This window comes from Dermochelys coriacea, chromosome 5 (genome assembly GCF_009764565.3).
Source record: "Dermochelys coriacea isolate rDerCor1 chromosome 5, rDerCor1.pri.v4, whole genome shotgun sequence".
In the NCBI taxonomy this organism is placed as follows: Eukaryota; Metazoa; Chordata; order Testudines; family Dermochelyidae; genus Dermochelys; species Dermochelys coriacea.
Window position 1 is genome coordinate 74,107,784 of NC_050072.1, and position 25,848 is coordinate 74,133,631.

General features: G+C 40.0%; 1 protein-coding gene and 1 long non-coding RNA gene across 2 annotated transcripts in view; both read right to left on the reverse strand.

The window, feature by feature from the left end:
• The window catches only part of PGGT1B (protein geranylgeranyltransferase type I subunit beta), a 57,330-nt gene that overhangs the window by 13,882 nt on the left and 17,600 nt on the right, over positions 1-25,848 (reverse strand). The window contains exons 3-5 of the mRNA XM_038401681.2: positions 19,367-19,434; positions 12,995-13,146; positions 7,173-7,305 (exon numbers count right to left, since the gene is read on the reverse strand). Of these exons, the coding sequence (XP_038257609.2) occupies positions 7,173-7,305; positions 12,995-13,146; positions 19,367-19,434 (353 nt within the window). The remainder of the gene's footprint in view (positions 1-7,172; positions 7,306-12,994; positions 13,147-19,366; positions 19,435-25,848) is intronic.
• Positions 19,441-25,373, reverse strand: LOC122460244. The gene is made up of 3 exons (XR_006281431.1): positions 22,910-25,373; positions 22,372-22,638; positions 19,441-21,390 (listed from the first exon to the last, which is right to left on the reverse strand). It is a non-coding gene; the product is annotated as an uncharacterized LOC122460244 (long non-coding RNA).

Sequence of the window (25,848 nt, forward strand, 5' to 3'; positions counted from 1 at the left end):
GAGTCTGGGACTGTTTAGAGGAAACCAGTAAGAGGAGACATGGCCGATGTATAAACAAAACAATAAATAATATAGAGAAGTTAGATACAGCAACCTTATTAAGCCTTCTCATGCTACAAGAACAAAGACAGTCAATTAAACTGAATGGCAACACTATTACAATGGATAACATGAGAAATGTTCACAGAAATGCATAAACCACCTGTGGAACTCTATCATTAGATACTAAGTGCTTAAAGTGGGATTGAATAAAAGGATTCAATATTTATACTGAATATCCAAAGTTTGTTTGCGCATGCACATACCAAATAAATGCTATATATAGAGCCTCATACTTCAGAGAATAAATTAAATCACTAGCAGAATTAGAAAGCAAACTACCCTTTGGCTAAGTTATTCTATAACTGTCGACTATGGACAGGTTATTCCATAACTGTTCACCAGGGGTTTCTTATATCTTCCTCTGACACAGCTAGTAGGGGCCGCCATCAGAGATGGGATATTGATAAGTCAGACCACTGGTCTGATTTCCATGTTCCTACTTCTATCAAAACGGCAGGTGCCCAGCACTTCTTAAGATCACACGATTTCACCTTCAAGCAGTGACAGTCTTTATCACAGAGAACACATTAGCGGTTTTCTGCTTTCATATTAAAAACTGGTTTCAGAGTAGCAGCCGTGTTAGTCTGTATTCGCAAAAAGAAAAGGAGTACTTGCGGCACCTTAGAGACCAACAAATTTATTTGAGCATAAGCTTTCGTGAGCTACAACTCACTTCATCGGATGCATTCGATGAAGTGAGCTATAGCTCACGAAAGCTTATGCTCAAATAAATTTGTTAGTCTCTAAGGTGCCGCAAGTACTCCTTATATTAAAAACTAATATTCCCCACTGGACAAATATTCTAACCACTGTCTTTTTCAAGTGATGAATTCTGAAAGTTCACATCCAACAAACTTTAAGCAGGAGCATGGAAAAGTTGATTCTAAGCAACCGCTTTGAACATTTGAAGACTGAGCATATGCAGCTCAAAGTTCCCTTAAGCCATTATCAGTGCATTTTGCGCATGCAGTCCCTATGTGCTGCCAAGCATCAAAGGCCCATTAATTGGTGAGCAATGGCAAGCTGATTAGCACTGGAGGAAAGAAGAGCTAGGCTGGTGAAGCTAGTTAACTCTATGAACTGAATAATTGTAAAATAAGGTGGTGTGTTTTATGTACCACAAAGTAATTAGCTCTGGGGAAAAGTTAAGTGTGCAACCCAAATAGTGCACTATGTTCAGCTGCACAATTAGCCTGAAATTTTGACAGACATAGGCACTAGTTGCTTTTTGAGAATTTGATCCTGTTAAATTAATGGGGATATTTTTGTCTCTAATTTTCTTTTTTATTTTTAAAAGAATAAATGAAAAGACTTCATCATTGCTATAGTATGAAAGTTGAATAATTAAATCCTATCCAAATCAGGAAATGTGTAAATCAATTAAACACAATCTTAACTCCAACCCCCTGCCATTTGTATCACAGTCAATCTGTAGAGATATTATCATAATCAAAGTAGTTAATTTGTGTCTCTACTCTAAAGGGTGACTAAAAATGCATTTTTTTATATTTATTGCATCAGTGATTCCAAATCACCCCTATTCAATTCACTAAATTTTCCCCCACTATCAGTGTCACAAACTCACCCCTGAATATGAAAGTCAAAATGGACTTTACACATCAACAATAAAAATTCTGCAGTCCGAACTTGATATTTCTACTGATGAGGGAAAGCTGAAGAAACGGGTTCCGAACAGGAATAAAAAACCCACTTATTGCCATCAGTAAAGGCAGTAGATACAACAACGAATACACACAGAGAGCTATTATCTATAAAGATGCAATGTTTAGACAGTTACAATATTAAAGTGTAGTTCTAGTCTGAAAAGTATGTTCAAGCTTAAAACTTTTGCCTTTCCTCATGTACTTAATTCTACAATTCAAGTTGCAGTAGCAATTTTTGGATTTCAAGTTTGTGTCTCAATTCTGACAAACAGGAAATTTTAGAATTAGAATTTAGGAGTTCAGTTACAAAATATCTATGACAGCTAATCAATCTCGTTGCTACTTAAACAAGTTATTTGTACCACAGTTGCATTTCTAAAAAAAAAAAAATAAAGTTCATAAACTATGACTTGCACTCAGATATATAAAGAGGCCTCATGTAGTTGCAAATGGTGACGTAAGATATGGTGAAACAAAACCACATCTTTGTATGACAGCAGTTCACTAATGATGCCATCTATTTTGCCTTGTAATTAGTGGACTACCAAAACAAGATACTATTGTAGAAAAATAATACAGCAAGCATTCGCAAGGAAAAGAAACAAAAACAAGGATATATGTTGCTTGCATTGTAATTGATAGATTATACTGAAATAAAATTAACTTCAAAAATAAATTTCATAGCTACATCTGAATATAAAATTTTTATTTTAGGTTATTTATAGCATCGTCAGAATTTAATAGCAACACTGCAGATTTTCTTTCACAGATTCTACACTTCATGCATTATAGACTGATTTAACTGTGGCTATTATATTTGTTTATTAAACATACAGAAAGACTTGTTTTTATGGTGGGGGAAAAAATGGATCATCCTGGCAGCCTGTACAATACCACACACAGCAGTCTCAGTATAATAGCAGGTTTCAGAGTAGCAGCCGTATTAGTCTGTATTCGCAAAAAGAAAAAGGAGTACTTGTGGCACCTTAGAGACTAATTTATTTGAGTACAATAGCAGTGGTTAATTTTATTTTTCCTTTCTGATATAAAGCATTGGTTTCTAGCTCTACTGGTTCTTGAAATACTGGCTGCTAAAACCAGATCATAATTCAAGTGTGGGCGAAGCAAAAAAGTGTAATCAGGAAGATGTGCTCTTCAGGTTCCATATTTTGCAAACTGTTAGGGTTAGAAAAGCACACTTAAAAAGTCTAGGTTCCCAATTGTGTAAGTAAATGTACCTAGCTCTGATAGTGACACTTGAACTCACTTATACCAGGCCTGCACTGGGGTCATACCACCTAGCAGCGGTTTTCTGACACTGGCCCAGAACTAAATATAGATGGCCAGGGAGCAGACACTGCTGGCAAGCAACTTGCTGGGGATTCCCCTCACAGAAAAGAGTCCCCAGTAAGTAGAGTCTGTTCCTATAGCTTCCTTATTATTTGTCAAGTATCAGGGGGTAGCTGTGTTAGTCTGTATCCACAAAAACCAACAAGGAGTCCGGTGGCACCTTAAAAGACTAACTGATTTATTTGGGCATAATCTTTGGGGGGTAAAAAACACAAATCGGACATCAGGAAAGGTAACATACAAAAGCCAGTAGGAGAACATGTCACTCTTCCTGGACATTCTATAAACAGATTTAAAAGTAGCCATACTTGAACAAAAAAACCTTCAGAAACAGACTTCAAAGAGAAACTGCAGAACTAAAATTCATTTGCAAATTTAACACCATTAATTTGGGCTTGAATAGGGCCTGGGAGCGACTGACTCACTACAAAAGCAACTTTCCCTCTCCTGGAACTGACACTTCCTCATCAATTATTGGGAGTGGACTACATTCACCCTGATTGAATTGGCCCTGACAACACTGGTTCTCCACTTGTGAGGTAACTACCTTCTCTTCATGTGTCAGTATAATAATGCCTGCATCTGTAATTTTCACTCCATGCATCTGAAGTAGGTTTTTTACCCACAAAAGCTTATGCCCAAATAAATCTGTTAGTCTTTAAGATGCCACCGGACTCCTTGTTATTATTTGTATTACCATAAAGCCAAAGAGCCTGAGTTAGCAAATAGGATCCCATTGTGCAAGGTGCTTTACAAACACAGAACAAAGACGGTCCCTGCCCCAAAAGAGCTCACAATCGAAGTATAAGACAAATGACAACAGATGTGTATGCAGGCAGATGGGGGAAATACAAGGAAACAATGAGATAATATTGATCAGCAAGACAGGCAATGGTCTCAGCACACCAGTGGCCTAACCACTGCCAAGCTTTTTATAGAGGGAAAAGGAGAGTTTTAAAGAAGAGAATGCATAATTTTGCAGATGTTTACTGGGAGCTCCTCCCAAGTGTGAGGGGCAGCCTGGGAGAAAGCACAAAGCTGTGCATTTGAAAATTTAAGAAGTGGGCAATGGAGGCTTGTATCACAGGCTGATCAGAGGCAGGAGTCAATATCTTCATTGAGAATGACAAGACAAGACATGTGGATAAAACATGAAGGGCCTTCAAATGAAGACAAATAGCTTATGTTTGAGGTGATAATGGAGGGATGTAAAGAGGAATGACATAGTTAAAGCGACAGGCTAGGAAAATCATATTTGCAACTCCGTTCTGAATGGATAAGTGAGGTAAGACTGCATAGTTAAGGCCAGCGAGAAGGATATTGCAGGAATTGAGATGATGGGAACCTGGATCAGAGCTGTAGCAGTGTGGATGGATAGGAAAAGCTGCATCTTAGAGATGTTGTGCAGAAAGAATCTGCATGATTCAGACATAGCCCAGATGTGAGGACTTTGAAAGAGGTCCAAGCTGAAGATGACACCCAGGTTATGGGCTTAAGTGACAAGCAGGCTGGTGCTGTGGTCCACAGTATTGACAAAGGAGTAGTGTGGGGGAGGGTAGTAGTGGTGGTGAGGAGATTAAGAGCTCTGTTTTAGCCATGTTGAGTTTGAGCTGACAGACATCCACAAGGAGATAGACAGACCAACCAAGATTTCAGTTTGGATGGAAGGAGACAGGTCTGGAGGGAGAGAAAATACAGACAATAGTTGAACTGGAGTTTGCAGATTAAAATTATCCAGAGGTAAAATGCAGAGAAGGAATGGGACCAAGGACAGAGCCCTGTGGAAAGTCTTCAGAAAGCAGGGGGTGGGGAGTAGAGGGATGAAGAGAATCGTCCAAAGGTCATGCTGAAGCAGCAATGACAGCAATCGAAGAAAAGGAGAGGAGAGTCACAGAAGCCCAGAGAAGACAAGATTTCAAGATGGGTATGGTCAACTGTGACAAAGGCAACTGACAAGTCCAGGAGGATGAGGCTGGAGTACCAGTTTTAAGTTCTCAGTCATTTACAAAATTACACTGAGCAGTGTATAGTTACAGTAAGGCTTATATCTATGCCATATCAAAAGTCCTAGACCAGGGGTTGGCAACCTTTCAGAAGTGGCGTGCAGAGTCTTCATTGATTCACTTAAATTTAAGGTTTCGCATGCCAATAATACATTTTAATGTTTTTTAGAAGGTCTCTCTATAAATCTATAGATTATATAACTAAACTATTGTCGTATGTAAACAAGGTTTTCAAAATGTTTAAGAAGCTTCATTTAAAATTAAATTAAAATGCTGATCTTACGCCACCAGCTCGCTCAGCCTGTTGCCGGCCTGGGGTTCCGTTCACCTAGGCCGGCAGTGGGCTGAGCGGGGCCGGCAGCCGGGACCCCAGACTGGCAGCGGGCTGAGCGGCTCAGCCCGCTGCCGGTCTGGGGTTCCATCTACTGGCTCCTGCCAGCCAGGGTCCCAGCTGGCAGCCTTGCTCAGCCCACTGCCAGTCTGGAGTCCTGGCCCTGTCCACATTGAGTGGGTACATAACTTCTCCCTGGTTCTAGCCATTTTCTTCCTCTCTGTGCACTGAGAAGTGTGGGAGCGTGCTGAGAATAGGACTGGGGTGAAGGAGCAGGTTGGGGGTTAGGGTGCAGGGTCTGGCCAGGAGCTAGAATGAGGGAGGGGGCTCAGAGTTGGGGCAGGAGGTTTGGGGGTAGAGTGCTTATCTGGGCAGCTCCCATTTGGTGTGAGGGGTGCAGGTGGGAATGTGTGTGGGTGTGGGGGGGGGGGGAAGAAGCTCCTGTTTGGTGCTCAGGGTGGGAGTGTGGATGTGGAGGGTGCAAGAGTCAGGGCAGGCAGCTTGGGGGGCTGGGTGTGTGTGTGGGGTGCTGAAGTCAGGGCTCGGTTGTGTGGGGGGGTGCAGGTTTCAGAGAAGAGGGCTCGGTGTGTGTGAGGAGGGTTCAGGGCAGAGGGTGTGGCTGGGGTCGTGGGGGTACTCCCAGCCCTCTGCCCTGAGCGGCTTATGGCAGGGGGCTGGAGGGGATATGCCCCGATTCCACCCACTTCCCCAAGGTCCCTGGAGCAGAGAGCGCGCTGCAGCTCCACTTTTACCTCTCCCCATCTCTAGCAAGGGCTGTCAGCTGATTGGCCACAGGGAGGGAGAGAAAGAGGGGCAGGACCCAGCACGCTGAGGGAAGAGGGAAGCTTGTCTGCCCTGCAAGGAGAGCGCGGTGGTTGGGGGGCGGAAGAGAGCAGGCTGGGCCGGGCCAGATTTTTCGTGGCATGCTGCTGTCTGCCCGGGTCTGGCAGACAGCAGCGTGCCATTAAAAATTGGCACATATTGCTGACCCTTGTTGTAGACCATTCTCATAGAAGCAACTCAAGCAATCACCATTACTCTACAGCTAATTTGCATGCAATAGTTTCACTGGTGGAATGTGGTAGAATGCACAGATGGTAGCTTACCTGGCCCAACGGCCACACCTATGTGACAGCATGGGCTTTCAGCTACTAGTTTTATACTATTTATAAAATGAAAATAGGAAATGGAGGACTGCCTATTTTTCATCTGGGTGAATGTTACGAGCTGGGAATGTCCATCTTCAGTGTCTACACTATAAATCCTACCATGCTGAGGGACCTACTGATTGCAACATGGCAACAGAGAACAACTGAAGTTGCAGTTCAGGAGAGATGAAATGATGTTTTAACTATGATCTTAGACTTTGGAACAGCCCTGCTTCTTTAGTCCAAGGCTGTTCAGTCTAGAAATATGGTTACATGTTATTCGGTCCAGTCTATTCAGGAAGATCAAACCACATGTTAACTGCATCAGGGAGACTACACTGGATCCTCCAAAGTTTGTGGTTTTTACACATTTATAATACTACTGTACCACTACTCTCTTTCAACTCAGTCTACCAAGAAACACAAAGGACTATATGAAAGGTCATGGCTTATATTCAGTAGTGCTAGTGACTTTTTAGCCACATGCTGCAGCAAGCAGAAAACCTACCCTTTTAAGATTTGAAGAATATCATTTAAAAAAAAAAATACAAACACCCCACTTATAAAAACTCACCATACTTCTTCTTATATATTCTATCGCTTTCTTCATATCCATGCCTGACCAGTTGTTCAGCATGTAGCAAATACAGGAAGCACAGTATACAAATCTCATGTCATTCTCGCTACCTTCAAGCACAGCACAGAAACTAAAAGAAATACAGATTTCTCTCATTATGCATTGCAAGGGCTATCACATCATGAATATGAAGGAAAAAAAAACCACCTAGGCTTTTTATCATACTTCTCTCAAGAGGAAGTTCCTTAAATATTTCAAACTGTACTCTTCAGAAGGACAATACTATGCCCCTATTTGGAAGGGCAACCAAGTCAACCATATATTTAAGTTTACTGAATATTCTTTTTTGGTGGTGTGTTAACAAGTGAAGTAAGGCGATATGAACCATTGACATTTAGTGGCTCAGGCAATTTTATCTAGACAGTGTCAGGGTACATGTATTAATATTTTAGCATCTGCATTCTTTGCTCTGTTATATTCCACTGTTACTGATGAGTTACCATCATTACACTCCCCCATTTCTCTTTGCCTCTTAATTCCTCCCTAGCAATCTTGGTGCTCATTTTGGTAAGGCATGGCCCTGGTTATTTAACTACTTTTTAATTACATCATGGAACAGATTCCAAGAATGAACATATTCAATTGGTATTAGGACTGTATATAGTGTGGTGTTGTTGTCATTCATGTTCCAGTGTTCTTGTTTTTATTAAATTTTTCATTAGTCTTTTTACAATCTAAGACTATTTTAAGACTATTAGTTAGCTTGCCCTGATCAGGCTCTGTGCTTTCTCAACCTCAAAAAACAAGATTATTGCAATGCTTTGTTTTACAGCTTCCTGACAACACTTCATTTGGCTCAAATATATGCAGTTTGAATATTTAGCGGCTTTAAAAACATTTGAAGCAGGTAAGTGTGCAGAAGTACTTTTAAGTGGCTTCTTACTAGATCACCAGTCTGGAGTACTAAAGTCATCCTTTGGTCTTTAAAAGCTCTACATAAACCTTTGCATTGGGACATACTACAAGAGGACTGTGTCCAGCTGAGGTGCAAATCAACATCTACATGCACACTGGGCTATTCACATGCCTAACAAATGCACACTTGCAATTTCTTGACACAAACATCTGAGAATTTGGTCCATTAAATATCAGTCAGTTGCTCTAGACAGTAGGTTCAATTCTGGAAATATCACATATTGTTGCAAACACCCCCTTAAATTTGGAATTTTCAGTTTATGAAAGAAATTTAGCATTGTGTTATAATAATTTTAAGTTCTTGAAAATGGTTTAACTTTGTAGAGCCCTATCATGTGATATCCATGCAAGACTCACCTGACTTGTAAGTTAAAAATAAATTAAGCCAACACTTCTATTTTAATTAACACTGCTGTTTCAGTTTAATAATGAAATGGATCATAATCCCTTTAGAAATATCACCATTACACCCTACTCTTCATTATATGCTCTAAGATGCTATCTGTTAAATTTTTTAACTACCCACATAGAATGTGTGTCCTAAAACAAGGACTTTTCATTAGCCATAAACCCAACCTAAATTGTTGACATTTTTTAACTTAGAAAAAATTAAGTAAAGGGATCCATGTTTTACAAATGTCTATCAGATGTGTGGATCTGAGACACATTTAGAATAGCAGTGCAATTTATTTTGATAAGTAAAATGTAGGCTAATGTCTTTACACTAACAGCCCATTATTCAGTCAATCCAATTTCCTTACTAAGAGGGATAAAAACTAGAATTTTATTCACATACTATTAAAATGGGCAATAATCATTTACATAATCCTGATCTATCCATGTTATGCACACACAAGTTGAATTGTGTAAAACAGTTAATTTGAAAGGGTAGATGAATAATATTCACCGCTGAGCAGCAATTATTCACACAGTTTAGTATAGATAGGGCTTTACAAATGACTAAGTACTTAGAAACTGGATTTTAATACTATGAATGGGAATCATAACAGCACAGCAGTTAGAACCTACCATTTTCTAACAAATTACATGCATATCTCTTGCTATTGTACACTTTTTAAAGACCATTCAGGTTAAGTTTTCATTTCTAATGCTGATTTTACAGAGAAATTTGGGAGTTGAACTGAATTTATTTAAGTTTTAGTCCCTCTGTATTAGACCAGCTCTACTTCCTTAAGCAGCTGCTATATTTAATGGTTCCAACTCCAAAGAATTGGGAGTGTCAGTTGGGCAATATGTTATTTGCCTCTTACTATATTTTATAGTATAGATAGGCTCCCTTGGCTAGTATTCAACTGTTGAACTGGGGCAATTCTCTCCTTCAAAACTGACCAGATAGGAAACATTCTCACTTAGTTGCCAAGTGATTTAAAGGTCAATTGCTAACTTCCCTTGCACTGCAGTCAAAACAGATTCCACTTACAGTCAGGTTTGCTGGGGTAACTAATGCAAAAACCATGGACAAACAGGATTCAGAAATGGAAGGGATGTTTTTACAGTCAAGATCCCATGTTCATTCATGAAGGCAGTTCATTCATGAAGGAACAAGAATGAGAGCAGGACTTCTAGCAAAGTGTTAAACACAAAATTTCTACAAGGTCTAACGATGGATTCACAGACAGAATGCAATAAAAATCACAGACCAGACCTCTACATGTAACCAGGTCTGTGGTTTTTTCTATAGTCTTCTACCCAAGATTTCCTTGTGCACCCCTCCAAGCCTTTCTATTCTGGCTTAATTAAAAAACACCTCTTTAGATAAACAATTAGTTTACCATGTTAAAGTTTGGATTATTAAGTCAGTCTTAAAGCAGAATGGGGGCTACCTTAAAAGACAGAGCGAGCTTTCCTATTACCTCTTACATTTCTTCAATTAGTATCACACTTAACTAAGACTGTATTGAATTTCAAATACATTTTAGAGTTATTTCACCATGTGAGCTTTCAATAAGCTATCCTGACTGAATCTGGAACAAAAAACTCAGGCTCATGAAGACCTACCAACATTAGGATGGTCTTCAGAAGAAAAAAAATAAATAAAAAAAAAATCGTGGGTATCTAAAGTGTTCCTCTGGTTTGTAGAAGAAAACAGCTGAAGTTTCATGTATTAATGTAGTACAATACTTGGATTTTTGCTTTATCTTTAAAAGTTGGGTCAAGGACTCCCAATTACCCATCATGAAAAAAAGGCTCAGAAGAGAGTATTCTGTTTTCATAAACAAATTCTTGACTTCATTCAATCTTACAGTTGGTATTTCTGGGGGTCAGTGTCTTTTTGGCTGATATATATTACTGTGGATCAACACAACTGGATCCACAGAGAGGGAATTCAGTTAATTGGCATTAATTTTTTTTAGAATTTAGCAGCTTAGGAGTGCTGGACAGAAACTGAAGGTTATGCTGAAATCATTTAACATTTATGCTTTCTGAAACAGGATTAATTAATTTTTTCTGCTCCATCTTTTCTGGAAGCAAGGAAAAAAAAGCTAGTGATTGGTTGACTTAACAGTGCCTAAGTATGTTCATTCTCCAGACAACTTAAAAAAAATATTAAGAGCGTGAGAGCACCACATACTGTTCAAAAAAATCTCAGTCTGCTGAAGAGTTTTATTAGAAAAACTTGTTTGTACACTGGGTCTCTTGCCTCTCTCTTCTAATTACAAAGAAAAGAGATCACCAAAAAACACATTGATTTTAAAGACAATAAAAAGCATAATCAATCACTTAACCTACCATAACAATTTATCATGCAAAGAAGGAATCAATCTACATTCCCACTAAAAACCAACTGGGAATCACAAAACATAGAACATAAAAACAAACAAACACTGTCTTCTTAACTTGAACTATTCTTAACTCAAAAATAGACAAACAGTTTAAATATAGTGCTTACTTTAAAACAAGTTTTACACAGATATCCAGTGCTTTCTAATAGGAAAGCGAATATTTTCAGTCCTGCAGTGTGTTGGATGCAACATGTTCTCAGCTAGAAAATATCACTGAAACAGCAGCAACTACTTAGGGGTTGTTTACACACAAAGTTGCACAGCTTTAATTACATCAGAGTAATTTAAAGCAGTACAATCCCCTTAGCTTAGATGAAGTTATATTGCTACTGAGGTGTTTTATCAATGTAGGGATTCCTGTACAGGAAGGGGAAATAAGATAAATATCAGTGTCCAGGTGCCTTATACTTATAATGGTCCACACTAGGGCTGTGCTGGTTAACTATTTCTATTAAAAAAAAAAATCACAACACTAACTGAACAGGTTTTGTACCAGTACAAGAACTGTTTGCAGATCAGTCTTGAGACAACAACAACCCCCCTGGATGGGTGATGTTGAAACACTATTTTTAGTACTGAAACAATATTGCTTAAAAAAAAGGTTTTTTAAAAAATGCATACATACCCTTTTTATATCATATACACACTTAATACAGTAAGTGAGCTACAGCATTCTGATTTATAACTAGAGTCATTTTGACAGGAAGCTATTAGGTAAGGAAGTCTGTGATTTCATTAAAAATGAAAGTGATTTACTCCGCTATAATCATGTTGATGTTCCTCATTCAGACGGGACAACTAGCCGATTACACACAATTCTGTACTAAGCTGCAACTTTGGGTTACACATACTGCAGCAGAATGTGTCTTTAATTGTCTTATGTTTTAAAATAAAAACTACCTGCAGGTTGGTTTTTTTTTTTGTTTTTTTGTTTTTTAAAACAGACATGCACAAAACTTTTGGTCCCAATGACATCTGTATCCTTCTAAATAGGACATGACACAAAGGCATAGAGCCAGCAGTAGAGGCTGCAAATTGGATCGAAGGTGCCTAGCATGGATAGAGCTCTGAATATCTGGCATTAGCACCCAGATAAGCATATTTCCTAATGACATTTCAATCTTTTGACATTTGACTTCAGAGTTAGCTACCACTGAAGACGACACATTCCATCTCTAGAGACTGTAAAGTATTCTGAAGAGACTGTGCAGAAAGTCAAACTTAGCTGTAGCATAGTACTGCACATATTGCACTTCTGCAATCTTTTTCCTAGCAAGCCCTAGTGTTTCCAGCACCAGAGAGAGAGATACCCATGCTCCACGTGCCACTCACTCACTGCGTTGGAGGCAGACTGAAAAAGTTTGTACTGCTTGGAGGAAATGAGTACAGAGAAATAAAAAAAATTTTTCCCCCCCAGCTTGACCTTTCACTGACTACAAGCAGAATCACTCAGTATCTATTATTGGATCTGAGGAATACAATAATGCTAGTTTATGCAGTAGAGTTCATCTTTACTGACTGCAAAAAAAGAATCCAGATATAGTAGGGATCCCTAGAATCCTCTTTCTCCACCCAATTATACCCCTGAATCTCAACTTTTAACTTTCATCCTCTCAGTGCCACTCTTAAGTCAGCTAGAAGTAGTCAGACCTAAGCAAATCTCTTCCCAGAAGGCACAGAAAGCTGCTTTGACAGTGCTCCCCACAGTTACACAACCAGAGAATGTGAGGGTGTGTCAAAGTTCACTTCAGTTCTCCTGAAAAAGGCACCACCACCATCATGTTACCAGGCCAGCCAGTAATTTTCCAATAGTAAATGTGCACTGGGCTAAGAAAGCAATCAGTTCTGGAATGCATCTCAAGACTAACAGACTACCTGGTAACTTGCCTATCTTCTATTTTTCACATCAACCACAACAAACTTCTGGAAGGTGGACAAGATACAACAGATATTTTATGCAGGTGAAGTGTATATTTTGTTCCATGGTTAGGTTTTCCTCAAAATTTCCCAGAGTGCCCTGTAATAAAGAATGTCCTGTACCTTCCATCTTCCAGTTGGAGCGCTCTCAGTCCTGCCAAGCAGGCATCTTTATGTACTCGACTCAAGTCATCTCCAAGAATAACCAAGCATGATAGGCCAGTGTATGTCATTGCTATGTGCCCACTGTCATAAGGATGAGATATACCAGGACCCTAAAATTAAAAGAAAATACATTTAACTTATTTTGATTTCATAAGCTCTTGAATTACAATTAAGTATTCAATGAATTACAATTAAGTAGTCAAAGCTTTGACAATGTTTTAAAGGTAAATAATGTTAATCTTTGCATTAATTTTGGTCAAGTGGAATTTATCTGACTAGACATGCCTGAAGGAAACTATATAACTGCACAGCTTCATCTGACACCTTTGCTGAGGAGCTAGAAGTTTACAAATACTTTAAAGAAAACAAACAAAATTGCAGAACTACCAATTGTGGTATGAATCTTATTGCTTAAAATCAGCCACTGTATCAGATGAAAGAAAAGGAGTACTTGTGGCACCTTAGAGACTAACAAATTTATTTGAGCATAAGCTTTTGTGAGCTACAGCTCACTTCATCCGATGAAGTGAATTGGACTTTCAAAGCCTTTGACAAGGTCCCTCACCTAAGGCACTTAGAGTAGCAGCCGTGTTAGTCTGTATTTTTTTTTTCCCCCACCAAATGCATCCGATGAAGTGAGCTGTAGCTCACGAAAGCTTATGCACTAATAAATTTGTTAGTCTCTAAGGTGCCACAAGTACTCCTTTTCTTTTTGCTAAGGCACTTAAGCAAACTCAGCAGTCATGGGATAAGAGGGAAGGTCCTCTCATGGATCAGTACCTGGCTAAAAGATAGGAAACAAAGGGTAGGAAGCAATGATCAATTTTCACAAAAAGAGAAGTAATTAGTGGTGTCCCCCAAGAATCTATACTGTTCAGCATATTCATAAATGACCTGGAAAAGTGGGTGAGGTAGCAAAGTTTGCAGATAACTATCTTGAGTAATTCTGTATTAAGCCCAAAGCTGGCTGCGAAGAGTTACAAAGGGATTTCACTAAATTGGGTAACCAAACGGCCGATCACATTTACAAATTAAATTTCAAGTAACGCACATTGGAAAACAATCTCAGCTATACACACAAAATGATGGGGACTAAAGTAGCTGTTACCACTCAGGAAAGATCTTGAGTCATTGTGGATAGTTCTCTGAAAACATCCACTCAGTATACATCGGCAGTCAAAAAAAAAAGTTAAGAATGTTAGTAACGGCTAGGAAACAGATAGATAAGACAGATAATAATCAAAATGCCACTATATAAATCCACGATATGCCCATGCCTTGAATACAGCATGCAGATCTGATCACCCCCATCTGAAAAAAGGTATTAGAATTGGAAAAAGTACAAAGAAGGCAACAAAATTTATTAGGGATATGGAACAGCTTCCATAAAAGGAGAGATTAAAAAGACTGGGACTGATCATCTTAGAAAAGCGATGTCGGGGAAGGGAGGAGGGATGATAGAGGTCTATAAAATCATGAGTGGTATGGGAAAAGTGAATAGGGAAGAGTTATTTATCCTTTCACTTAAAAGGACCAAGGGTCACCCAGTTAGGCAGCAGGTTTAAAACAAATGTAAATATGTACTTCTTCACATAACGTACACTCAACCTATGGAACTCATTGCCAGGGGATGATGTGAAGGCCTAAAGTGTAACTGGGTTCAAAACAGAATTAGACAAGTTCCTGAATTGTTCCTCTGTCTGTAAAATGGAAATAACGGTCTAACTTCCATTATAAAGTGCTGTGAGATCTACTGACAAAGAGCACTATATAAGAGCTAGGTATTATGATGATGATACATTTCATTCAGATGGATCCCCCAAGCATTTTATAAGCTGTAGTGGATGCTGCTTAATAGCAATCCCAGTATCAGCAACTTCTGCTTAATACCATTTTACTGTGAACCGATGCCACTCCTATTACTTTAATGCTGAAGAGATTTGAACTTTTCCAACAGGAAAACCTGCTTGTGTTTAAGGACCCACAGTCCATAGAAGAGGTAACAGGGTGCGTCACCTGCCTCTTTGTCCAGTGGGAGACACCCCTCCCCCCCACCCCGGAATCCCAGTTCTGTGGGCTCTGAGAGGAGGCAGCAGGTAGGGCAGCAGTGGGGCTGCAGCCCAGATGCTGAGTCTTTTCACATAGAGTGAGGGCACTGGGGACCCATGGAGGTGCACAATGTCTCTTTGCGCTCTCTGGGTTGCTTCCTGACCTGGCCTGCAGGACCCAGGCTCAGCAAATCCCAGCACTTCCTTCTCTGATAGCAGCTCTGTAGGCAAGTTTGGGGGGCTGCAGCCAAAGCAAGTACATCCCAGGGCTTCCTTCTCTGGCTGCAGCACTGCAAACTTACTTTCAACGTTATTGGCAACTTCCAGGTAATAGCAATTTTTTGCTGGAAACAGACTGCTAATAAGCAGAATCCACTGTACTTGCAAAGTCCCCTGCAGACTTTAAGAGGCTGGACTCTAACTCTGCTGTAAGGTCCCCAGTTTCTGTAGCAGATTCATGTTAAACTCAAGAACTGAGATTTTTCAGTGCAATATTCCATTTGTTATTTGTATTTATTATAAATTCATTTTTTTACTACCTCAATGTGCTAGAGAAATTTTGTATTCATAATTCATAACTGCATCAGAAGGGAAGCTAGTGATTTTGACAGCTAAGGCTTTTGGCACTAGGAAGGTGACGAGAGATAAGCTTCTGCTGAATGATCAGTAATGAAATAATCCATGTTGAGATTTACATTGTTAAGCTTCAGCATAAACACTGCATTTAATGAATGGGGACAAATCAGACTCTCGGACTGCAGACTCCAAAGACAATCTAAACACGACTTCAATATAAAATGCTGTTACCTTCACAACCATAAAAGGCCAAACTTGTGTTTTTTTTAAATGAAAGCTTCAATTCTGCACCAAATTCCACAGCTGTGGCATAGAGTTAATTGATGATGTGGAGACTGCATGACAGTCAAGCACACAATAGGCACAGAGCATGCTGTACAACAAGGGGAGAGGAGGAAAAGAAAACTGGCAGGACAAATCCCTACTCTTACAAAAACACCGCCATGAATTTAATTATGGTAGTACTCAAACCGTGGGCATTGTGCATCCATAAAGGGAGACAGTCCTTACTCTGGAGCATTTACAGAGCCAAACAGAAAAAAAGATCCAAGAGGTGGAAAGGGATACAACATACAAAGCTTCACTTTCTGTGAAGTAATAGGAGGGCAAACGTGGGCTGAAGGGCAATGGGTAGAAGGCAGAAAGTTGAAAAGGAGAGACCCTGAGGAAAGGATGAAGAGGGGCACAGAAGATGGGAAATGAGACTGGCAATGGAGAGACTGTGAAGGAGAAAGGAAGGGAGATAGGCACACCAAAGTAAAAGATGTCAAGAGCTTAAATTGCAGAATACAGAGTCTGTGGTCACACCAAAAACCTGGATTTGGGTAGGTCTCTGCTGCTGGGTACTCTCCACTCACAGCATGATGCTCTTTTTCCTCCAGCGTACATGGCTGAATTGGGGTGCTCCCTGGAGCCCTTGTGGACTTGCTCTCAGAGGGGATAACACCAACAGAATCCACGTCTAGAGTCTGCACCCACCTACATCTTATCTTCTGCCCAGCAGCTGTCGATGTTGTCAGGGTGACTAATCTCTAGGTCAGTGGATAGTCTGCCCTTAACATGTGTGATTTCCATGCTTAGCTCATATGGCAAGGAGTGGTGGGTGCTACTGAGACCTCTTTATTGGTGTTATCCCTCCATTGAGGGATAAGAGGTGCAGAATGGGAAGTCATAGTGGGCCTCACACTTTGTCCTTCTGCCACAGCTGCTCCCAGATAGGGTCTGCGGAGGGACAAGTCTCCAGTCCTGTCATTAACTCTACACCTAGGACCATGTTGCTCTTCCTTCCATGGCTCAGATGACTGGTAAAGAAAGAGGGGTCCAAAGCCCAGGCAGAGTAGACAGGATGTTGTTTTGCCATCTCCTCGGGCACACCCACCAATCAGCAAACTATATAACACTTTATCTAACTTCGAGACTGAGTTGCCCCTGCTGGGATTGGAACATGGTTTCAAGGATTCTAGGCACTTCAGCTCTGAAGGTTACAACACTATGTCCTTGCCTCCAACAGACCTTCCCCTCAATTACTTTTATTCTCAGTAGCCCAGTGCCCAAGATGCTCTTCTACATTTTTTGAATTCTGACCCCAAATATAAGCACCCAGGGGAGTTATCACAAATTCCTGATGTCTAGGACCACAGAATCAAGCTCCATCACAATAAATATTCAATTTATAAATGACTGTTAAAGTCTTTTTTCCACAAAACCTACATTTGGACCCAACATTGCCCTGATAGCGTCCCCTGTAACCTAGGAGGGTAACTATTTCCTTCCAAGTGTTTTACAATCTAACTTGGTCAAATAGATTAAAGTAAGGTGAAAAGAGTTTGGAAAAGTTCCATGATACTTTGCAACAACTGCTTATAGGTCAATACATGCAAGTAGGTCAATCTACACTGAAAGGTAAATTGAATTTCCAAAGCTTTTAATGCAATGGGATTATACAAACAGGAATAGCCAAAATCTTAAAATTGTTTTACTTCACATGTCCAGGAAGAGGAGGAAAGATGCCAGCACTAATGATATACGACATTGAAAAAGCTGTAGTCTGCAATAAATATTGATTGCATTCCAGAGTTTTGTGTATACATGCATCTCACTAGGGTTAAATCAATCTCCAATAAATATGGATGTCTGAAATGGAAGATTAGTAAAAGTTGGAGTGAAACAGTGTTAAAATTTTACTTCACAGTGTTTAATTCTCCTAGAGAGAAAGATTATGCTTACTGGGCAGATCAGATTTAGTACAATGTAAAATAAATCAAGGCAAAAATATAAAGTGAGATTATAGAAATTCCATTTGAAATTAAAAGGAGTACCCGTGGCACCTTAGAGACTAACAAATTTATTAGAGCATAAGCTTTCGTGAGCTACAGCTCACTTCATCGGATGCATTTGGTGGGGGAAAAAAAAAAATACAGACTAACACGGCTGCTACTCTAAGTGCTTTACGTGAGGGACCTTGTCAAAGGCTTTGAAAGTCCAATTCACTTCATCGGATGAAGTGAGCTGTAGCTCACGAAAGCTTATGCTCAAATAAATTTGTTAGTCTCTAAGGTGCCACAAGTACTCCTTTTCTTTTTTTGTTCCCACAAAGGTTTGCTTTTGACAAATTGGTGTAGAAAAATTCCCAACCAGTTCAAATGTGGGGTTCACAAATGGTGCGATGGGGGAGGGTGTGGTACGCCTAAGCAGGAAACTGCGCTGCTGCCTTGGCCGATTTGCTATGCAAAAGGAGCAGGTAAGTTGTTGCTCCAGTGTCAATCAATTTTATATATCCTTCTGTGCATAGATCCCACCCTCTCCTCCCAGTTTCAAACCCCCATAAAATCCACAGATCTTACTTCCACCCTTCTTTCCCCATTCAGATACTTGGTTGGAATCTGTCCCCTACCTGAAACTACATTCCCTTTCCCACATATTAGCAGCAACTGACCTGTCTTCACCACCCTCCCACATGCTGCACAGATCCCCTGCCTTCTACTGTCTCTCCCTGTCCAGCTTCCCAGTCTATTCATATCTTCGGAGCCTACCAAATCCTCCCCATCATCTTCAGCAGCCTCTGTTCACTTCCAGTTTCCCACCATTAAAAGCAATGGCTCTGCTATTTCCCATGTTTCCCATCCCCTTGATCCTCAAAATCCCATGGATTCACGTACCCCCCCCAACAACAGATGTGAGTAGGATCTCAACCATATTCGAGTAAGATTCAGGTGTCCTGAGGTTGAACACAGAAAGAGAAATGTTGAGAACTCTTGAGCATTTCCTCTGCTATGCGGAATTCTGCTTTTTCTGGACAGGATTCACATGTAGTTCTTGGACCAGAGAATATTTTCACCCAGTAGGGTCCAGTGGATTGCAATTAGGAACTCCCATTTTCTAAACCAAGCACTGACAATTTGCTGTGTGGTTTTGGCAATCCATAACTTACACATCAGTTTCTCCATCGCCATTTGTAAACAGAGAAACAGTACTGTGTAGGGGTGCAGTGGGGATTTAAAAAAAACAAAAAAAACCCAACAAATTAAATATTAACTTCTTTAAAGGGTTCCTGGTTCAATATTCACTTCATGGTTATGTAGTTATTCTCTGAAGAAGCCACAAGATTTTACTAGTTAATACAGAGGTCCTCTCTCTCTCTCTCTCTCTCTCTCATGCACACACACACACACACACACACACACACACACACACACAGCCAACTAACCTTGGATGGATTGAATGGCACCCCCAAATATGAAGATCCTCGGAATCCACAGCGATTTAAATTTGATCCTAGGAGGGGAAAAAACACCTCATTTACTCTATTGAAACAGCCATTTAAAATTATAACTCTTTGGATAGGATCCAGACATGTTAATTCAACATAATTCAAAAATATTACTATAGCTTTCTTTTATCTTTTCAGTACATTGGCAATCTCAGCATATTATTTCAGGGAACAAAATTTTTTCAGAATGATCTTAGTGCCAAGCGTAAAAGAGGCTTCACCTGGCTGAAATATATTTTGTGCTAGTTGAAATTTCCTCCATTGTTTTGAAAAAGAGGAGATTGCCTAGTTGGAAAAATGCATAGCATAAACAGGTTATTTTCCTCTGGATTTCCATCCACCAAGACTGTTTAAGATCAGCTGCAAAGCACAGAGTCAACTACTATGGTTTTGAGTAGGCACTGATTTTTTAGCCATTTCATAAAGATGGTAAATAGGCTCATTATGTTAAACTACACAAAATCTGATCTAACAAACTAAAATAGCCTGAAAGGTCACAAGATTTAACAAACAGCATTGCTTATTCCTCTCCTCCAAAATCTAGAAGCATGAGAAGCTTTTATAAAAGAGGGAAAATTGCTCACTTAGCAATCATTCAAATGTGAAACTCTTATTTACAGGTTTATATTGTGTTGATCTTCATAGTATCCGAGTACTTAGGACATACAGTACTAACGCATGCCATACACCATCACAAGTCAAGTACAGCCCACGTCCTCTACACCAGCGCTTCTCAAACTATCTGATGTGGCGGCTGGCAATTTTTTTCCCCGTGCCAGGCACCGGTACCATATTTGTGCCATATTATTATCGCACTCACATAGGCACGTAGCACATCAGATCAGAAAAACTAATTCTTCACTGTATTAATTGGAATGAGAGTGTGCATACCAAGTGTAGCGTACTCGTGGAGATGTTCCCATTTAAATACACTGAAGACTGACTGAAAGGCTATGCATCTGTGTGGATAGTATAAAATGACTACTATTAGTTTATGATCCAAGAAAATATTTGAACATTCGTAGTAATAATTTATATCGGAAACAATATAATGAATAAAAGTTGGCCTTATTTTAATGTTTATTTTGTAACTACAATATTACAATACAAATAAAAAATTAAAATCAAACCAGCAAAGTCTCTTAACAAAGATTATTAAAAACATTATATACAAGTAATAAAATCAAAAATTATAATGAATAAAGTAAAGGTTAAAAAAATAAAAAGATGGAAAGAAATAGGTAACATTAAATTGAAGACAATTTTGAAAATATGTCAATACTAAAATATCAAATTGATAAGCTATTTTATTAACACAATAATAGGCATGTTAAAACCTTAACCTTTACTAATGTGAAAAGTGAGCCTGCTTCTTTTTTGTCAGCTTATCCAGTCGTGGTTCAATTGAGGACAGTGCCATGCACAATGGAGAATGAATATCCATACTATTCCTGTACTTTGTCTTAAAATGACACTCATGGTTGAGAAGCCAATCTCGCAGAGGTATATTTAAGGAAATGGGAGAAGAGTTTTCAGAGCAATTTCAGTAAGCTCAGGATATTCTTCTTTTACTTTTATCCAAAAGGAAGCAAGTGATGTTGTAGTTTCAAAACTCATCTTCAATCCTTCATCAGTAGCCAGCTCCAACAAATTATCCTCCATAGTGACAGTTAAGTCATCTTTCAATGGAATAACCGGATTTTGGATCCGGTCCCAGTCCCTTTCCGTGGATCTTCTTCCGTTGGAAAGTAAAACTCTAAACGTTCTGCCAATTTGTCAAGTGTTCACTGATGACGTTTTGTAGAGATGTAACATTAAGGTCTTCGCCTGCATTGGCGATTATTGTTGCTAATTTGTGAAACGTCATAACAATCTCTTGACACTTGATTCTTCCATGCTTCTAGCTTTCATTTCTGTCCATCCATCTTGTCTGCCATTGTAAGACACGAAGCCATCCTTCCCTGCATGGAGGTATGGAGATCATTAAAGATGGCAAAGATATCAGCCAAATAAGCCAGCTTGGCTATCCAATCTGCATCTCGGAACAATTGTGACCAATTTGGTTTTTTGTCCTGAAGAAACTCTGCAAGCTCATTTCAGAGCTCAAAATACTCTTGACAGGACTTTTCCTCTCGATAACCAACGTACATCGGCATGCAATAGGAGCTGTTTATGATCAGCTCCCATATCATCACATAATGTAGCGAATAATCTCGAATTTAAAGCATTTGCCTTTACATGGTTCACAATTTTTACGACCTCGCTGAGCACACTGTTTAGTTCTGTTGACATTTTTGTTGTTGCAAGACTCTCTCAGTGAAGGAAGCAGTGCATCGACTTGCATTCGGGTGCAAGTGCCTTAATCTGGGTAACCACTCCAGAATGCTGCCCTGTCATTGCGGCAGCGCCATCAGAACATATGCCTACACAAAACTTGAAATCCAACCCACATTTGTTAACAAAGTAGTCGCTCACAGTCTTGAACACTTCAGAACTAGTTGTTTTTGTTGGTAGTAAAGCAGAAGACAAACTTTTCCTTCAAATCACCCTCATGTTCAAAGCACACATACACCATCAGAATTGCCATTTTAGCAACATCAGTACTTTCATCAAGTTGCAAAGAAAAGTACGTTGCTAATTTAATCTGTCCTATGAGCTGATCTTCCATATAGTGAGACAGATTGTGAATTTGTTGAGCTATAGTGTCATTTGAAAATGGCACCTGAGCCACTTTCTTTGCCACCGGCTCGCCCACCATTTCCATGCCGACATCTTTAATACAGCCTATCACTAGCATTTCACTGATTGTGTATGGCTTTAGCCTTAGCAATGCAAAGCACAAGTATTTGTGTGTGACCCTTCAAAGATCTGTTTCTGACAGCCTTTTAAATCAAGAACTCTTTTGGCTTTGAATTAATTCATTATGTTTTGTATTTAAATACCTCTTGAGCTTTGATGGTTTCTTTGCATCGTTAGCCAACACATCGCCACAAATAATGCACTGTGGTTTTGGCACTCCACCATCATTCGTGGCTACAAAATCAAACTGAATGTATGAGGAGTCATATTTCCGAGTAAAGCTAGTATGAATTCTTTTTGTTGACAATACTTTGGTTTCATTCACATTGTCATCTGATTCAGAATTACTTGCGCGTTCAGCAACCGGATGCTTGCTTGGTAAATGTGTCGATTGGGCCTCGCTTTGCCATCTGTAAATTAGGCATAAAAATAATGAATATAAATTCCATTACCCTGGGTATATACACTTAATTTACGATATTAGGATGAAAGCCGAATAAATGCAGTGGGAATGCTTTTACTGAGAAATATGTGCTGGAGAACATTGATTAATATGGTAAGCAATACTAGGATAAGATGATAATATACATTTTAAATTAAATTGCAAACAGGATAATAATTGGAAAGTTAAGATGGTTTGAACATATGGAAAGAACAAATGAATGTCAAAATCAGATTCACCTGTCTGAAAGATATGGAGTGAGAAAGCAAGGAATTTCGAGAACTTCCTGGCAGAAACATGTAGGTTTGATTCTAGAAGAGGGGAAGGCTATAAGTAAGAACAATGAGAGAGTGTATGAAACAATACATGGATATGGAGGAAGCGAGGACTGTTTATTTGGCTATAGATGTGTGGTGCTCAATCGTCTCTATCTACCTCGTAAGGGATACGGCGGGATAGGATAGAAAATAATTATTAAAATTTATAATATTAGTACTTACATTCTCAGATCAGTGGGTTCGGACGGGGTCCCAGATGACAAATGTGCAGACATCCATATCACGCTCTTTATTCAACTTCGATAGTAACTGCCAATGGGGTGGGGTCTTTATATGCGAAGGAGTGGGGTAAGCACGTGCTCATGCATCTCATACAAAAACATGCTGTAGCGCTATGGCATAATCATCAATATTATAATATGTGCTTCTGAAATATTTAATATTGTCAACTTTATCGACTGATAATTATTCTTGGTGGAATTCCAGTGTGATTTTTAAATTATACTATTATTTCTCTTTTTTCTTTTTCCTGGAAACTCGCTGCGGACCGGCAGCGGATTGCTCCGGTCTGCGGACCACCACTTTGAGTAGCACTGCTCTACACAGCTCAAATATGCCTCTCTGAGCTGTATTAGCATAGCTGGCTTGACTCAAGGGCCTCTAGAGATAAAAGGCTAGTTAGTATTCCAATTCCCCTCAACTAGATGCTCTTAAGCTCCCTTAATTTTGCTGTTACAACCTTTGCTCTGATCTAAAAGTCCTAGCCTCTGTCTACATTAGAGAACCTAACTAGACAATGTAGTTACACGGCAAGCTCCTAATACAGATGAACTGTGCACAGATACAGAGGCATCTTACACTGGTGTGATTTACCAGTCGATGCCCCACTTTATACCTGTGTATCATGTCTACAGTAGAAACTTACACCAGTAACTACACTGATGCAAGTTTCTCAAACTCGATCTAGGGAGTTTTGTTACTCAGCGGTGCAGTGAAGGCCCCATTGCGCTGGACCCCATATAGGCACAAGAGTCCCCTGCCCAACGAGTTTTACAATTCAATTTTAGACCAGATGCAACAAGTGTGAAACAATGAGGGAAGAGGAGAATTAGGACATGGTTAATGACATAAGGTCATATGGCTACAGAAATTCTTCATCATCATCATGCTGCCTAAATGCCAGAGGCATAATGGGAACGACGAAGCTCCTCCACTCCTGTCTGTTTCTGGCAAGACTTTCAATGGCTCCCCAGCTGTGCCTCAGGTTTTTCAGCTTGGCTTCCACAGCTCTTCGCCATGTTGTTTTCAGGTGGCCTCGTTTTTGCTTGCCTTCATGTGTCCATCTTGTTGGTACTCTGGTGATGGAATCAGTTTCCATCTGAAGCAGATGGACCAATCCATCTCCAGCACCTCCTGGAAATGATGGTGCTCAGCTCCTCTTGGCTGAACTGTGTCAATAGATCTTGGCTTGTGATTGTTCTGGCCAAAAGATATGGATTTTTCTGAGAAAGGTTGTATGGAATGAAGATAGTTTGGACATGTCATACTTGCTCATTCCCCAGCATTCTGTACTATAAAGTAATGTTGAAATTACACAGCTCTGATATATCTTGAGTTTGGTTTTGTATGTTGATGATTTCCAGACTGTATTTAAGCTCCTGATGGTGTTCCTGGCTTTACTGACTTTGTTCCGGATGTCCTGGCTTGTTCCACCATACTGGCTGATGGTGTTGCCCAATTATGTGAATGTTTCTACATTGGGGAGAACATAATCCTCTATCCATACTGGTGATGGTGAGGCAATAGTAAAGGTCATGATATATGTCTTATTATGGTTGATTTTTCAGTCCAATTTGCTGGCTGAATGCATTGTGTGATAGACCTAGGCCAGTTGGGTACAGCAGAGTAGTAGAAGGTAGATATACTGGCCACTGGATAAGCAGTTTTCTGTTCCCTAAGTGACCAGAGCAGGAGCTGTGCTAGAGCAATTGGGAACCTGCTAAAATCAATTAAGACAGGCAAGCTAATTAAGACACTTGGAGCCAATTATGAACATACTGGACTCAATTATGGCAGGCAGACTAATGAGGACACTTGATTTAAAAAAAAAAAAAAAAAAAAAAAAAGACCTCCGATCAGTTAGTGGAGGGTGTGCAAGGAGTAGGGAGTGAGTGCTGCTGGAGGACTGAGGAATACAAATGTTATCAGGCTTCAGGAGGAAGATCCTGCTGTGAGGATAAAGAAGGTGCTTGGGGAGGCCATGGGGAAGTAGCCCAGGGAGTTGTAGCAGTCACGCAGTTGTTACAGGAAACACTGCAGACAGCTGCAATCCACAGGGCCTTGGGCTGGAACCCGGAGTAGAGAGTGGGCCCGCCCCCCCCATCCTCCTCAATTCCCTATTTGATATAAGAGGAGTTACCTGAACTGTGGGTCCCACCAGAGGGGAAGGTTGCTGGCCTACCTAGTGGGTTGGGGGACAGGCCAGAGGAGACTGTGGGGATTGTTCTCCTTTTCCCCCATGCTGGCCAGTGATGAAGTTAACTGAGCGAATGGCAGATTTGAGCCACCAGCAAAAAAGTGGCCAAACTGAGGGCTGCTGTGAATCTCTGAGGCGAGCAAATCCACTAATAAGCGCAGGATCCACCAAGGCAGAAGAGGAACTTTGTCACAGTTGAGTCGAGTTGTTTTTTCCTGTATATGGTGTTGGGTATGTGATAGGAGAGGGAGATCATCTGCGAAGTCCAGGTCTTCAAGGGATGAGAAGGGTGTCTAATGCCTCTTGCAGGGTCGTCCTTAGGATTTATGGGGCCCTACGCAGTATTATTAAACTGGTGCCCCTATGCACCTTCAGTTTTCGTACTGTATTAGGCTTAGACTTGAATGTTTTATTTTATTTTGCT